Source organism: Drosophila ficusphila, unplaced genomic scaffold (assembly GCF_018152265.1).
Source record: "Drosophila ficusphila isolate 14025-0441.05 unplaced genomic scaffold, ASM1815226v1 contig_414, whole genome shotgun sequence".
Taxonomy (NCBI): domain Eukaryota; kingdom Metazoa; phylum Arthropoda; class Insecta; order Diptera; family Drosophilidae; genus Drosophila; species Drosophila ficusphila.
In genome coordinates this window covers 19,700,932-19,715,790 of record NW_025064328.1, presented here as the reverse complement: position 1 = coordinate 19,715,790, position 14,859 = coordinate 19,700,932, and the positions used below count along the sequence as shown (strand labels likewise).

Here is a 14,859-nt window from a genome sequence, read left to right as displayed (position 1 = left end):
GTCAGTCGGCAGGCAGAGTGAGAGCAACCCGCAGCTTTTCTCGTGTGAGATCGCAGTTTTTCGCTTGCCAATCGATGGGGCTCCGGAGTTCGCAGTTTGCAGTGCAGCGTTTCTTTGACTTTGTACAATTTGCTTACACGGCAATTGGTGGCTTTAATTATAAGTAGCGCACTCGCTCGCCAGACAAGTTGGCCCCGTGATAAGCAAAACACAAGTTTGCCTAGTGAGTGAGTGGACCATCGGAATGCATTTGATTAGATTGTGATTTGTTTGCTGGCCTCTCGTTGTTGTCGCAAAACAAAAGCTGAGCCGCAAACAAAACAGCTAGGACCGGTTAGCCGGACTTGCCCATTCGGCGTCAGTTTCACGTTCGGTATCACTGCCGCGATTTTGCCAATCTTGCAGAAAGATTTTCGGGTGTGCACCGGAAACAAACGAGAACGAAACAACAATCAGCCATTCACAAAGCCATCAAGCACAGTGAAACACTTGATAACGGAGCTAAAAACCCAATAACCATACCAAAAGCCAACATAAATCCCGCAACGTTTATTAATTATATGCTGATCAAGTGTTTTCTCGTATGAAATATCAATCGAATCGAAAAATGTGTGTCATAAGTGCAGAAGTGAAGTGCAGCTTAATGCTTAATGCGAAAAGCTCAAAAATGCGATTGATTTAAATGAATTTCTGTTTAATTTGTATAAATATTTTCACCACTCGTAACTCGAGAGGTCGACCCACAAAAGCCGGAAAAGTGCAAATTCATGGCAAAATTTAAATACCAATTTGCGCAAACTGAGGGGGGAAATCGAAATGCTAATACGATTTAAAGGCAGCTTTGAATTGCTGACGAATAACTTTCTGATTAAAGCAATTAAAATTGCCTTCTCCATCGACTAACAATAAAATAGCAAAGACTAGGAATGTGTGGCCGAGGGGCTCAGGAGTAATGGCAGCAGTTGGGAGCAATTAAGCACATCGTTACAATTGTAAAACAAAAGAAATAGTTCCAAGGCACGCGGCAAACGAAGCAAGGGGAAAATGTCATCCACTGAGCCGAAGGATATGGCGCTGAAGACCAAGACACCGGCAGTCGAAGCAGTTGCCTGCCTGCTCCCACCCTCCGCCAAACCTTTAGTCGCAACGGGAAAGAAAACTTTAACTTCCAGTGCGGCTTTGTCATTGTTTGATCAGCTGAAAAACGGCGTCAACCTAAACAGTTTGACAATTGGCGCCAACAGCAACGGCAACCCAGAAGCGGCTCCAGCAGCAGCACCACCACCACCCGAAACACCAGCGACAGCAGTTGCCACACCCACCGCCCCAGTGCTGCCGGCCCCCGCACCGCCCACCGCCGTAGCTCCGCCCTTGGATATCGAACTAAAGCCCCCGGCAAAACCCGCGCGCCCCTTCAGCACGCCCAGCAGCATTGGCGTCGTGCAGGGCACCAAGCGGGGGGCGGGGGGAGTGGCCGGGGGGACTGGCGGCCAGGCAGCCAAATTGGATATAAACGCTCTGCGATCTCAGCTCTATCAGGGCGCCAGGAAGACTGCAACAACAACTCGCGTAGGGGCCGGAAAAACAGCAGTCGCCACAACAGCTCCACGAGCAACTGGCAGCGCAGAACGCGGCACGAGGGGAGCCAAAAAGCGGTGTCTGGATCGATACGACTCATCGGAGTCATCAGACAGGTGAGTGCATGCTATAGCCCCATAGCCATATAACGTGCAAAAGGTGTACGACTAAGCAGCGCCAGACAGAGTTCTCTGAGTAAGACAGATTTTGGTGTGAGAAGTCTGTTCAGATATTTCAAAGCTCGAACTTGATGTGTGTTTTAAGACCTCTTGAATAGAAAACAGCTAAGGAAAGGCTAAACTTAAAGCAACTTAACCAAGAATAAAAGAAATTTCAGACTCTACAGTGCTAATGTGTGTGTTAACTATAAACTATAAAAATATATGTGCATACCAGACATTTTAATAGGGCGTTGCGTGGTTTTTTAAGGGAGATATCAAAACTTGAAAAATTCCGTATATGTATATATGGCCTTTCGATTTTATGTAGCGGATTTGTATTAAAAAGTGAGGAAACAAGGTATATACTGAGCTAATGTCAAACTTTTCATTAGAGTGTGGGTTTAGTTGGGACAACACACAAATTTCGGTTCCCTTCGTGAACGCCTGAAATGCACAGTCATTAAATGATTTAACAAGCAGACTGCCAAATGTATCTCTAAGATGCGCTGGCCGGCTATAAACGGAAATGCAAGAGTGTATCTGTGAACTCTCGGGCTGTGAAAGATTGAGCTAAATGCGGATACTCTAAATATATATACGCGATGCACTGCCAAAAAGTGAGCCAAAGTGTGCTCGCCAAGACACTCAGCCGAAAAAGATTGCAGCCCGTGCAAGCCATAGTCACGCATTAATCAAATCTACAATGGGCAGCCAGACTGGAGGAGGCAAATAAGCGAATTGCGCTAGATTTATCTGACAAGTAATCGCCTCAATTATTGTACCTGCGAAAAGCCAGTGCGGTGAAGAGGCCGCGAGGCACGCGCCCCATAGATTGCGAGTTTATGACTTACAGATACATTTGTATCTACTTAAATGGGCGGCCACAAAAACATCTTGCCGCAATGCCAACTAATTTCCGCTCATTAAAAATGCGCAGTGCAGTGAGGCAGCAGCGGAATGGAAATGGAAACAAAGAAAAGCAAAGGCCGCAACGACTGCAGGCATTTGTATCTGGCAGATACGCACAACATGCGTTCATTTATCAGCCACAAATGGACGCTGATGAGCCGCAGTAGCTGCTGATTTTCAATGTGCGGCGCGTGGGCGGTTGAGCAAACGTCGGCGGCTTCCTGGCTGCACTGAGATATAGGTATAGATATAGATGCAGATCCATGTTCTGCCAGACCAAAGAAACTCCAAACTGGCTACATGAGTATTCTACTCGCCGCTTGTCTGACTTTTGTTTGCCCAGTTGGCTCGCAGCATAAGCAAACTTTTGGCTCTTTGCATTTCAATTAAACCGAAGCTCCTACTGTTCGCTTCTGCCTCAGGTTGCTCTTCTGATGCGGTTCTGCCTCCATCCGTATCAAATACTATCTGAGGGCTATCGCGGCTATTGTATCTCGGTACGCTCAACGTGTCGCGATGTTTTGTCAATTGGCCCCATCACCGACCCCCCATCTCCATCCACTTCCCCCAAGTTCGCGTTTTCTCGTCGGCTGGTGAGTGATGTCGTCGGTGCTCCTCTTCGTTGGCAGTCGGAAAGCATTTCAGCTTTTGGTCGTTGAACTCTTTTTGATTTATTTATTTTGTTTGTTTTTGTTTTTGTGTGTGTTTTTTGTCGTCACAAAACATGAAATTTTGTTGTTGCTTTTGGTTTTCCACGTTTTTGTTTATTTTCGGTTGGGCTTGTTTTTATTTTGATTGCACGCTTTTTTTTCGACTGAATCTTTGAAGAACTGCGAAGTTGTCATCTGCATCTTGGCAACAGTTTTGGAAGGAATTCATGTATTTCTGTAGCATTTCGGCGTGTTTAGCTCAGGATGATTGCAGCATGATCCACCAAATGATGCGAACTCAATTCTTTTCAGTGACCTCGATTCCCTGCCTCGCTTAGACTTCTTCAAGATAACGCGAACCGCAACAGAAAACAAATCACTAAGAGTAGTCATTAAAGTTTTATTTTTCAGAAGGCAAAGACTTCGTCAGCCAGTTTGGGTAAAATAAAAAATATATGCATGTGTAAAGCTGGCAAGAAACATCCGCAGCTTCGCAGCAAAGGCATTTAACTTTAATTATCGCTCATAAAGCTGAAAATACAACCACTGCAAGAGTGCAACAACAACTGCCTGTTGTTGCTGCACGTACACACATACTCTATGTGTTGCTGCTGCAACGGCTGTCATCATTTTCGTTTACTCGCAGTGTCGCCCGCATGAGCGAGTGTGTGTGCTATTGATTTTGTCGACTTTTGTCTTACAGGTTTTCCACGTTTTTCCACATATTTCCACAAGAGCCCAAGAGCGACCCACTGCTCCAATGGCGCGGTCTTTCGCTGATTGTGGGCTGTTGATGTTGCTGTTGCTGTTGCACTTTTCGCCGAGTCATGCACAGAGCGAGAGGGAGGGAGACAATCACCCTGAGATATTGTGTAATCGCCCACGTTGATTTATCTCGTTTAAGTGACTCCGAAACGGCAGCAACTGCAGCAGCAACAGCAACAGCAACAACAACACCAACAAAAACAACAGAAATTGCAATTGCAATGACAGCGGCAACATCGCGCGATGACGTTGAAAGTGTAATATAATAAGTTGCAATTGCTAGTGGTTGTTTTTGCCGTGGGTCGTGTGTCTTTAGTGGTCGTGCTTGCTGATGCTATTTGCCATTTCTTGGCATTGCCATTTGGCTTCTCCTTCTGGTGTTTAGGCATTGCAGCTAGCCAAGTTTTTTGGGCCAGAGATGCACTCTCGTTTTTTTTGGCCAACTTTATGGTGTATAGAGGATGCATTTACGCCCACCGTGCCATCGATTATCGAAATAAACATTTGAAGGGCAGCTAAAACAGGTTTTTATTCACTTCCGTTTTCACCAGAAATGGTCTTTTTAAGAGCTGTGCTTTTTTAATCGAATTTTGTTTTGTCGTTCTATGTTGAAATGAAAAATCAATAAAGGCAATAAAAACATATTATTAAATATGTATATATGGGATTGTAAACTTTAAAAACGATCTTAAGATCTATTTAATGGAGACGTGGTATCCGCGTGCACAATTTAATTTGTTTTTATTTTGGTAACCAAAATTTGGTTGTTGTACATTTTGTGTGTTGCTATACTTTTTGTTGTTATTTCTTTGGCGTGATTCCCAGTTTTTTGCTAGTGTCAAAACCCCTTTTCGCTGCCGCCACTGCTTTTAGAACGTCTTTGTTGCACCTCCTGCTGTCAGCCCTTTTTGCCTTCCATTCCACTTGTTTGCCGCATTCTTGTTTGCAATGTTGTTGTGATACCCTTCTGCACAAGCGGATGTTATATGTACACATTCTACTATAATCTTTTTACCTTGAAACTACAAAGAAATCTTATTAATGTTGGTATAAATATTGCTGTTCATTAAAAGTTTCTAGCTAACAAAAAATGCAAAATAATTTTGTTTTGTTTAAAAACTCCCCATAACCAGATACTAAGCTCGGCACTAATGAATGTTTATTTGCACTCAGAAGTATAAAAAAATATAACTTTGTATATAATAGAAATATTTTAATTTACAAAGTGCTTAAGACATGTAGTATTAACGTTTTTGGTGTGATCGAAATGCCTTATTGTCTTTTGTGTTGGATACTGAAAATCCTGCTCTTTATTTTTTGTTTTATATATTCTTTTTGGGAGCCCCAGCCAACCGTGCCCTCGCATGTGTGAGTGCTTGTGTGAAAAGCAGTTTGAACACGAAATTAGACCCCTCCCCGCCCCCTCCCGCACTCTCCGATGCCGTCGCAACCAAAGTCGCCCGAGTTCCCTCAGGGAGCGCATTAAGTCGTAATAAATGCTGCCTGGTTGCATGCTTTGTACATTGACCTCAAAACGGAGCAAAGCCGACGTACCTCGCCCCCCCGCCCCCCGCTGCCCCTTCCCCTGCCACGCCCCCTCGAATGTATCTTTTTAGCTGGGATGCTGCTCCCCTTGTTTTTGTTTTTGTTTTTCTTATTGTTGCTGTTGCTTTTTTTTCGTGCACATTTTGCTAAATAGCTTCTATTTACGTTCCATGGAAAATGCAATTCGCAATTGTAGAATGCAGACTTTTTTGCCGTTTGCAGTTGTTTTCCCAGCTCGCACGCTACTTTGTCTCTACAAACAATGGCCAGAGGGCCGGGGGGACGAGGGGAAGATCAGGGGGGGCGAACTAGTTGCAGTACGTGCGCGACTTTTCGGGGCCATAAATCAAAAAGGCAAAACCCAAAGCTGGTCTCAAGCAGCTACTTTTTGGCTAAGCCGATGGTGGGGGAGTGAAAATCGCTATTAGGGGAAATTAGGTGAATAAAACTGCAGGAAAGTGTGCAGAAATAAGCTTAAATGACAAACTGGTGACGTAGAATGTGGGAAAGTGGAAATCCAATGCCAATACTGCCTTATTATTGCCGAGCTATTCACATCAACTAAGCCTAGAATGCAAATCTAAAAACCCATTTATCTTTAATTACCGCTTTAATTGGGGCTGTAAGACAGGAAGTGCACGCCAGACGGCTGTTAGTGCAGAGACTCCACTGGTCCGTTGACCCGTCCCAAGTATCCCATTTGGGGCCTGCCCCCATCAGCACATTTGTGCAACAGATGCATAATTTATGCATCGCTTACACATCTCATGTGCAAATCGACGCGCCAGAATCGCAGTGGGTAAACCCCGTTGGAAAGAAAACCAACAAACCGACAACTTAATGGCATTCTAATGCCGGCCACCAAAATCAAAATCATATTAGCCAAATGTCTGGATGTGGCGTGGCAGTTGCTGTTCTGCCGGATTTTGCATCTATTTTGTGAGCGCACTTTTGGGCCAGGCATACATATACTGAGTCGTGGCGAATTTTCATTAATTATAACGTCAGGCGGCGCGCCGTGGATGCTTTCCCCTACTCCCTTTTTGCAGTTCGGTCTACACTACAAGAAAATTTGAATGTTGGTTTTTCAGTTTCGATACACATACACAAATGCACATTTGCATTCAATTTGTATTAAATGATTTTAAATTAATAGGAAATATTTCCAAGAAAGAAATTTAATTACATAACTCATTTGTTTGGCCCCTAACTATAACATCAACTTTAGTTTCCGTGCCATATAATTTGTGAGTGTACTGGGGCACTTACAGGCAGACATATTCTACCATATCCCTACCATATTCTGGCATGCAGCTGAAATAACAGCAGCAGAGCAATACGTCCAAAAGCCAACCCCACCCCGCCCAATATATCCCCCACTGACATCACTGGCCAGACAGGCATCCCGAAAACCAACTGACGGCCATTGCAGGCATTGGCTTTTTTCGAGCCGTGCGCCAGCGAAATTAGTCATTAACTTTTTAAGCATCGACTGGACAAACATGGCGTATGAGTGATGGGCATGGTGACCATGCGGTGATAAGACCAACAACTGAACTCAATTCTGTGGCGCATGTGGCAATTACTCTGCCGCAGCACTGCGCTGCACTGAAACTGCAGTTGTGGCACAATGCAGCAACACATGCAACAATCATCCAGTGGTAATATGAGTTTGAAATCGTTGTAATGCTTTAAATGAGATCCACTTTGAGCTAGATCAAGCTAACCAAAAACAGATTTACAAAATGAAAGCCAAGCCAGATTTTAAAATTTTAAATCTTCATTAAAAATACCTTTTGATTCCATTCCCTTCTGAATTTAATGTTCTAATTTGACTTTGACCTTGACTTATGGTAGCTCTACTTCAAGGCTGAATACAAACAAAAATACTCTATAAGAAGCTTTTAAAAAAGAAAAAAGAAAAAGTAACTGAAACCCGAAATCTAAAGGAAAACGGTGAAGAAAAACACAATCACAAAGCTAATTAAGAAAAATGAAAAGAGCTGACGAGCGGTAAAGGGAAGCTGGAAAAGGTGAATAAGGCGAATTCGTTAAAAGTTCATTGAGTACAAAATAAAAGCAATAGCAGTCGCATTCCCCGAACCAATTGCGAAAACGCGGGGAGTGATTTGAGGGCATAGAATAGGGGAGGGGAAACAAACAACAATTATAATCGGCTTTAAAAGTGTCAGCCTGACATTCGATCGAAGTGAATTGAATTGTCAATTGAAAATGAAATTTTTGTTGTTTCCCCCTTTGGTTTTGTTGGTGTGTGAATGTTCGCTTCGGTTCTCGTTCGTTGTTTGGTCCATTGATTAGACATCAAATTCTGTGTCAAAATATATTAATTAATAAATATCCACAGGCAATGTCACGGGATTGTTTGAAACTGTGTCCATTTTATTTGTGTTTGATTACTTTCTGTTTGCACGTAAAATTGGTTTGCGGCTAGAAGGGGCTGTGCGTTTGCTATTCTAATTAGCTAGAATAAAATCAAATTGATTGCATAAATAAATTTATTTTTAAACAAAATTATATCAAATTGCGTGTGGTAGAGCGGCCAGGGGCAGTCCAAAGGACAGACACAGCAAATGGTAATTAAAAGTGAATTATGCTGAACGGCAAGAGGGAGGTTCTATCGGCGATAAAATGGTTTAAGAATATTCATAAACTTGCAACAGGTGGTACATTTAATAGATTTCGTTAGTTCTCGAACGCTTTTTTACTCAAATTATTGGCTTTTTGCAAGTAATAATCGCTTTCAGCCTTTTCCCAGACAAAAGAGGCAAACAACACAGTGACCGACAAACCATAATTACTATAATACTGGACGCCACCGTTTCAGTTATTCGCGTGGTTTTTTTTCTGACTATGATTGAGTAATTGACAATGGTGCTTATGATTACACCGTGGGCTGTCAGTTCTCTCAAGTGCCAACACTTAACAACCGCGTCTGCTGTTGACTATCAGAATACCCTCTCAGGGGTAAAATTGGTGGGACCGAGGGTTCAAAAAGATTTTAACTAGCCATAAAATAGGACCCACAAAGCAATTCAGCTTCAGAAATTGTCTTTGTAAATGGATAAGGAATAAAACCTTATCAATACTTGACGTTCGAAGTAGTTTTTCAAATTGAAGTTTGCAACTTTAAAACTAAAAAGTTTATAGAGATGTACATACCGTTTTCGAGCTTAATGTTGTCAATTAACCAATCGCTTTTGATATGCGTATTCATGAGTAACATCCAAATAGATCATCCAAATTGTCGTTACATCAACGCCTAGGGCGCCACAGACGTATGCAGCTAGTGGGCGTGTCATTTTTCTTAAAAAATCTTTCGCTGAGTATTCATTACCAGAATCTGCATGTTTAATCCACAAACACACAGTGCTTCCTTTGACCTGTTACATACTTTTAACACATATAGTATAGAGCATGCTGATTGAAATATTGGTGTGTATATTTAGTAATTTTCAAATGTAGGTATATTTTTAGTAAACATAGTATTTGGTTAAATACGAGAAACTGTTACAATCAAAGCAAGCAATCTTCTTCTAAACTTTATGAAATACACACTTAAAAGAGCATTTCATTGTTAAATTTAGTATAATTTACAATATTCTGCTGGGCTTTAATTGTTCAGCAGGGAAATGTAATTAACGTTGAGCTGTGGGCCAAATGGCAGTCAACCGGTGAAGCGTAACGAGCAACCACTCACCCAACCCGTCACTTCCACCGCCCAGTAGAGAACAATTTTTGGTTTAAACAACTCAATAAAATTGGACTGTTTTTAATATTCGTAAGTCCTAAAAATTCGGCGGTTTAAGAACTCTATGGTAAAATGTTTGTGTTATTTCAAATCAAATTATACTTTCCATATTATCCATTTGAACTATCGCAAAACCTCTTAAGACTTAAGCCAATAAATATACAAAATTGCTTTAGTCCTGAATCAAATGACTTTTTTATGTGTGATAGCTAAATAATATCAACCTAACACAAATCAAACAATAGTATTTAAAGTGCGTTTAGCTTTTCCGTCTGGTTTTATTCATGTATTTCGATTAAATTTTCATGTTTAGTTCATTAGGAATTCAATTTGCCTTTTCCGCAACAGCAAGCAGCAAAAAAAAAACAGAAACAATAAAAATTGCATCAGTGCAAACGAAGCGTGGCAATTACCGCACTCTAAAATTGAAACATTAAAGTTTGCTACTGCAATCAGCAACGATAAAATGGTTGGCATATTTTTATTTGTACTCTTTACAGTACCCTAACGCTTATACTGTACTAAACAAGGCATAGATTGATGAAGTCATCAATAAGCTAAACCATATGTTAACTCTTTAGAATTCGACGACATGCTTGGTTCAAGGAGCTTTTGGTTTTCTAATATAGTATTTCATGGAACACCTTCGCTTCGTAGGCCCGCCTTGAAAGAACTCAAAATAACCTTTGCCCTTGCTAAGCGTTTACAACTTTATTTCCAGCTATTTCGCCTATTTGGCCACCAATTCCCTCATAACCGCATTGGGATCCATTTCCCTTATTTCACGCGCTGTTATCGACACGCGATTTCTGGCACTTTTTATTTTTATTTTATGAAGATGTCGCTATCGAAGCAGAACGTCGAAGACGGCGACTATCGTGCTGAGCTCTACTGCTCCTTCGCTGTTGTTCCTGTCGAGTTCCTTGTTCTGTTCGGGCTGGCGCTGTCTATATATATTCTTGTCTCATTTTCATGGGCCATTTACGTAGACAAAGACGAGCGGCATGTTTGTGTATCCGTAAGATACATTTTCGGTTTGGTTCGGGTTGTCTGACTTTAGCCCAGGCCTCGACTGTCGTCGCTGTCTCTTCATCTGCTCCTGTCTGCTGCAGTCGGTTCGGTATATATCCCTGTATCCCTGTATATATGTACTCATAGTATGTGCGAGGATAGGGGCGCGGCGGAATACCGGTTCCCTGCCAAAGTTTTCAAAGTTCCTTATGGGGTGTAAGAAAAAAGTTTATGAATAAAATAGGAACAGCGTTTTTATTTTCCTTATATTTTTCTGCTGACCGCTCTTTCCTCGCTGTCTTCGTGCTTATTGCAAAATGCCTTAAAACTTATCAACAAAAAAGAGAAGAATGTCTGATAACTGACCAAGATGAGATGGCCCGGCTAAAAGTCGTCCTGACATTCCTCAGATATTTTCAGTTCCCTGCAAACTCAGCTCCAACGTGGACCTGGCCATTCGGCATGCCCTGAACATTTATTTTTATTTAATTAAAAGACACTAAAACGATTTAGTGGGAAAGTGCGTGAGGGAATTTTCTGTTCGTTCCTGACTCCGCTCCTTTGTTCAAAGAGTCGTTCATATGTGGGCGGAGTCTGCGTTTCCCCGTTGGGCGCCCGTCGTAAATGTCAATAGTAAATCAAACCATCAGAGCCAGAGAAAATGTACCCAATTTCGCTTGTCCGCTGCCAAGTTGGGAACGCCTTTTGAGCGAACAACTTTTCTTGGGCCTCTAAAATGTTATTTGCGCTCATTAAAATTGACACACAATTGGCGGAAAGTTCAACGACAGAAAACTTCGCGGTTGCGGACACACACTCACAGTCAGTGAGAAAAGTCGGTGACAGAAATAATTAACAAATATTTGTTTGTTTGTTTAACTTTTACTCGCCCGATATTTGCCTTGGGAATTTCCTTTTCCTTTTTTCCCCTTTTTTGCTTTATCAAATGTTTGCCAAGTCATAAAACAAACCAAACATCCAGGGTGGAGCAGTCGGGGGTGAAGGGGTAGGCGACGCCCCCTACCAGTGTAGGAAGCCACCTCAGGGCGACATGTACGCGTCAGTCTGGATCCCGGGCTCTACTTATCAGATAGTTGCATAAGCCAGGGCAAGCGGGGAGCGGCGTGGAAGTTCTTATCAACTTGGGGTGTACCGAACATTCCCGACAGCAATGAGTAAAGCGGGTCGAAAATTAAAATAAAAAGTTTACTAGTTCTATTAAGTACAAATATGTCGGCATGAAACTGGGATTAACCGGAAACCAAATACAGTCCGTGACACATAAAATGACCTGATAACCCACATTTGAACAGCTTACTTATTTTTTGATTGCCGCATATTACTTTTTGCTTTCATTCCTTCAAAATTAATAGTATGGTGGATTGATAAAACTTTGGAAAATTAATAAATTTTAAACTTTATTGAGCTTTTCTTTCTATAAGTAAGAAAATATTATCAAAGAATTTCTATTAAAGAGATGTGTTTTTTAAGTAACTAACAGAGGGTTCAACATTTTGCTCAAAAAGCTTTCATAAAAATGCTTAAATAATAACCAAAGGTTTTTTTTTATTGCAGGTAAGCTTCCGAATACTAAAACATCTTGTCAGCTCATAAATGTGTGTGGCGATTTCACCCTCACACAAAATTATTAAAGCACGGCAAGTAAACTTGAACAATCTATCCAATTACAAAGCGTGTTATCCTTTGTTCCTTTTGTTTGACCCTTTTTTTATCCCAGAGAAACGCTCATTAGCGTGCAGTAGATCAAAACAGAAATTAAGGAGGCTTTTCCTGTGTTTCAGGGGGCGTGTCCTTGGTTCCCTGACATGTCCCATGGCCACTTCCTCTCCCAAAAACCAAGTGCGAGTGTGTGCGACAATTGTCTGTGACACAGAGTGATTTTAATCATAATGTTAATAAACACGCGACAGGAGGACGAGGGAAAGGGCCGCAGCTACGACAAGGGCTAACTAGAGCCGGGTCTTGGCCCTAGACACATGTGAAGATCCCAGGGAGATGATAATTCCTGTCACTTAATTGCCGGGGCTTAAACATTACAAAACTTTTTGTGTGGCCGTTGTAAACATAATAAATGAATTTCTGCCCACCCCTCGCCGGCTTACATTGTGAGCTGTTAAAAAGTCAAGTTTGGAATAATGAGCAGTTAACGTGAGCAGAAGGGGCGAAATTTGGACTTCCGTTCGGTTTTGGTTTGCCTGGCCTTACTGTGGCCCTTCTTGGTTGGGGTTGGGGGCGGCAGCGGCAATTGAGGATACTTTGGCGGCCATTGAGCGATCGGAGGCGTTGCCCCAGCGATACTCCCTCCCTTTCCCCCACTTCCTCCTGCCTTCAGCAGTGCGGCCTGTTGAGCTGACGAGTCACGCGATATGGCAAGGAAGCCCCACAAAGAGCCAAAATGAAGAGTGTGGCAGAGTCCTCGAGGGCGTTGACCAAATGCAACTGATGAGCAGCGGCGGTGACTCCGCAGAAAGGCGCTGGAGATACATAATGAAAGGGGTGGCCTTCGGAAGGGTTGTTTCAACCCCCACCAACTGCTGAGGGGCACATATCTGCGAAGAGCCCACCCTGCTCGCTCCGCTTGATTAAAAATCCTGCCAAGGCCAGCATGGTTCCCTGACGAGGGTTTGTCCACGTCCACGAGGCCGTGAGCAGCTTGCCGAGTTCGTCCACAGATGGCGCCAGACACTCGTTCGAATCATCTGCATGCCATTACCCCCAATCGCTGATATCGAATCACAAAGCTCCTGTAAGTGTTGCTCTTGAGGCGCCCCGCCCACAATCCACAAGGCAGCAATGTGTGTCATAAAGTTGCAGTAGTAAGTGACGGTGAACTTCGCTGGGTATCGCCGAGTATCTCGTGTTGCCAAATGTATCTTTGTATCGCGCTTTGCATCTTAATCCTTCATCATCGTCATCGCCGGGCTCTCGTAATCATCATAATCAAGCGAGCCAAAAAAGTGTGAAATTCGTGGAATCGACCTGAAGAGCTTGCCCCGCGAGCCGGGATCTTCTGGTCTTTCAGCTCTTGAACTCTGCCAATGTCACGGGGAGCTGCAGCATCCCATCAGGGCCACAGCAGTCGGTCGGATACATTTATAGCTGTAGCTGTAGCTGTATCTGTATCTGTATCTGTATCTTCCTACCTGTATCTTTGGCACGTCGCCGACGTCGACATGTGTTCGCCGTTGTGTTTTGTATACTTCATGGCGATTTTATGTAGTGGCCGTCGTCCCAACTCGCTGGCTGTGTGGTTTTAGGTTTAGGACCGCCGTCTGCAACGCCCTTCTCTACCTGAGTCGCCGCAGAGTCGCAGGGTCTCTCCTCGCAGATTGGCCATATGCCTTTAAACTTGTTTCAAATAATTTCAGACTAGACGTGCATAAATCTACTTAACAACAAAACGGAGCGAAAAAGGAAGGCAGCCGGGGAGTCGAAGCCAAAAACAAAACCAAACCAAACCGAACCAAAGCCAAAGCCGAAAACGAAACTTCAACTTCGCGACGTTGCTGCTGCTTCAGCTGAGATTTTGGCTTTTGTCGGCACTTGTCGGCCGAGAGGGGCGGATGGTGTTTTGGGGAAGGGGGAGTGGCTCTAGCGGGCTTTCTTTGTTGCCAAGTTTCAAGTTGTTCTTGCTCCTTTGTTGTTGCTCTGCCGTTCCTGTTCGCATGCTAAATAATTAAGTTAGCACTTGTGCGCGCGAGAGTGTGTGCATCTGTGTGTGGATTTACAACTGACTGATGGACGGACTACATGGAGCTCGGTACACTGAAAGAAGTGATCCACCCAGGCGGCAGATCCCACTGGATACCGCCATCAGTTGCAGCCTCCGATTTCTGCCAGTGTCCGCCTGTTGACAGTTTTGTTGGCAACAGCTAGCCTGCCGCCTTGTCTGGTGGCCACATCTCAGACCCTCGTGTTTCCTATGAATAAGTATATGCCGAATACTTTGCTCGGCAGACAAGACACAATATTTGTTGTTACTTTTGTCTGTCTTGCTGCTTCTCCGGAACTTTTGAGCGCACATTACAAATTCACGGGAATCCAATTTATTGTAGCCGAGTCGCAGAGATCCCCAAGTGGCTCTGAGCGCTTTATCTACGGCTATCAGTCCGACGTCCCCGCTTCTATGTTCTTGTGGCCGAGCGGCAAAAGTAGAGTGGCAGCCAAACAGTACTGTATCCCCGCCCCAAAAAGGTTTATCGGATATTCGCAAGCTCTTCGCACTGCTAAATGTATCCAATGACTGCCATACTCCGAGCACCTCTCCCTATATCAATCCGAGCCCGGCCCATAAAGCCCGACTGCTCTCCATCAGCCTGGGAGCATTCTTTGCACCCAGTCGGTGAGTCACTCGCAGTTGGAAACACGATTTCCTTTTCTTTGTTCGGACCTGCGCTTCTTTGTCCTCGGCGTCCGGATTCTGCGGATCGGGAAGATCGGGAACAGGTAT

The 14,859-nt window shown here is 43.4% G+C and overlaps 1 protein-coding gene across 1 annotated transcript in view; it reads left to right on the top strand.

Annotated features, from left to right (window-relative positions):
* The window catches only part of LOC108094272 (zinc finger protein jing), a 121,011-nt gene continuing 106,152 nt past the window's right edge, over positions 1-14,859 (top strand). Inside the window, exon 1 of the mRNA XM_017194744.2 lies at positions 1-1,694. Within this exon, the coding sequence (XP_017050233.2) occupies positions 1,045-1,694 (650 nt within the window). The 5' untranslated portion in view covers positions 1-1,044. The remainder of the gene's footprint in view (positions 1,695-14,859) is intronic.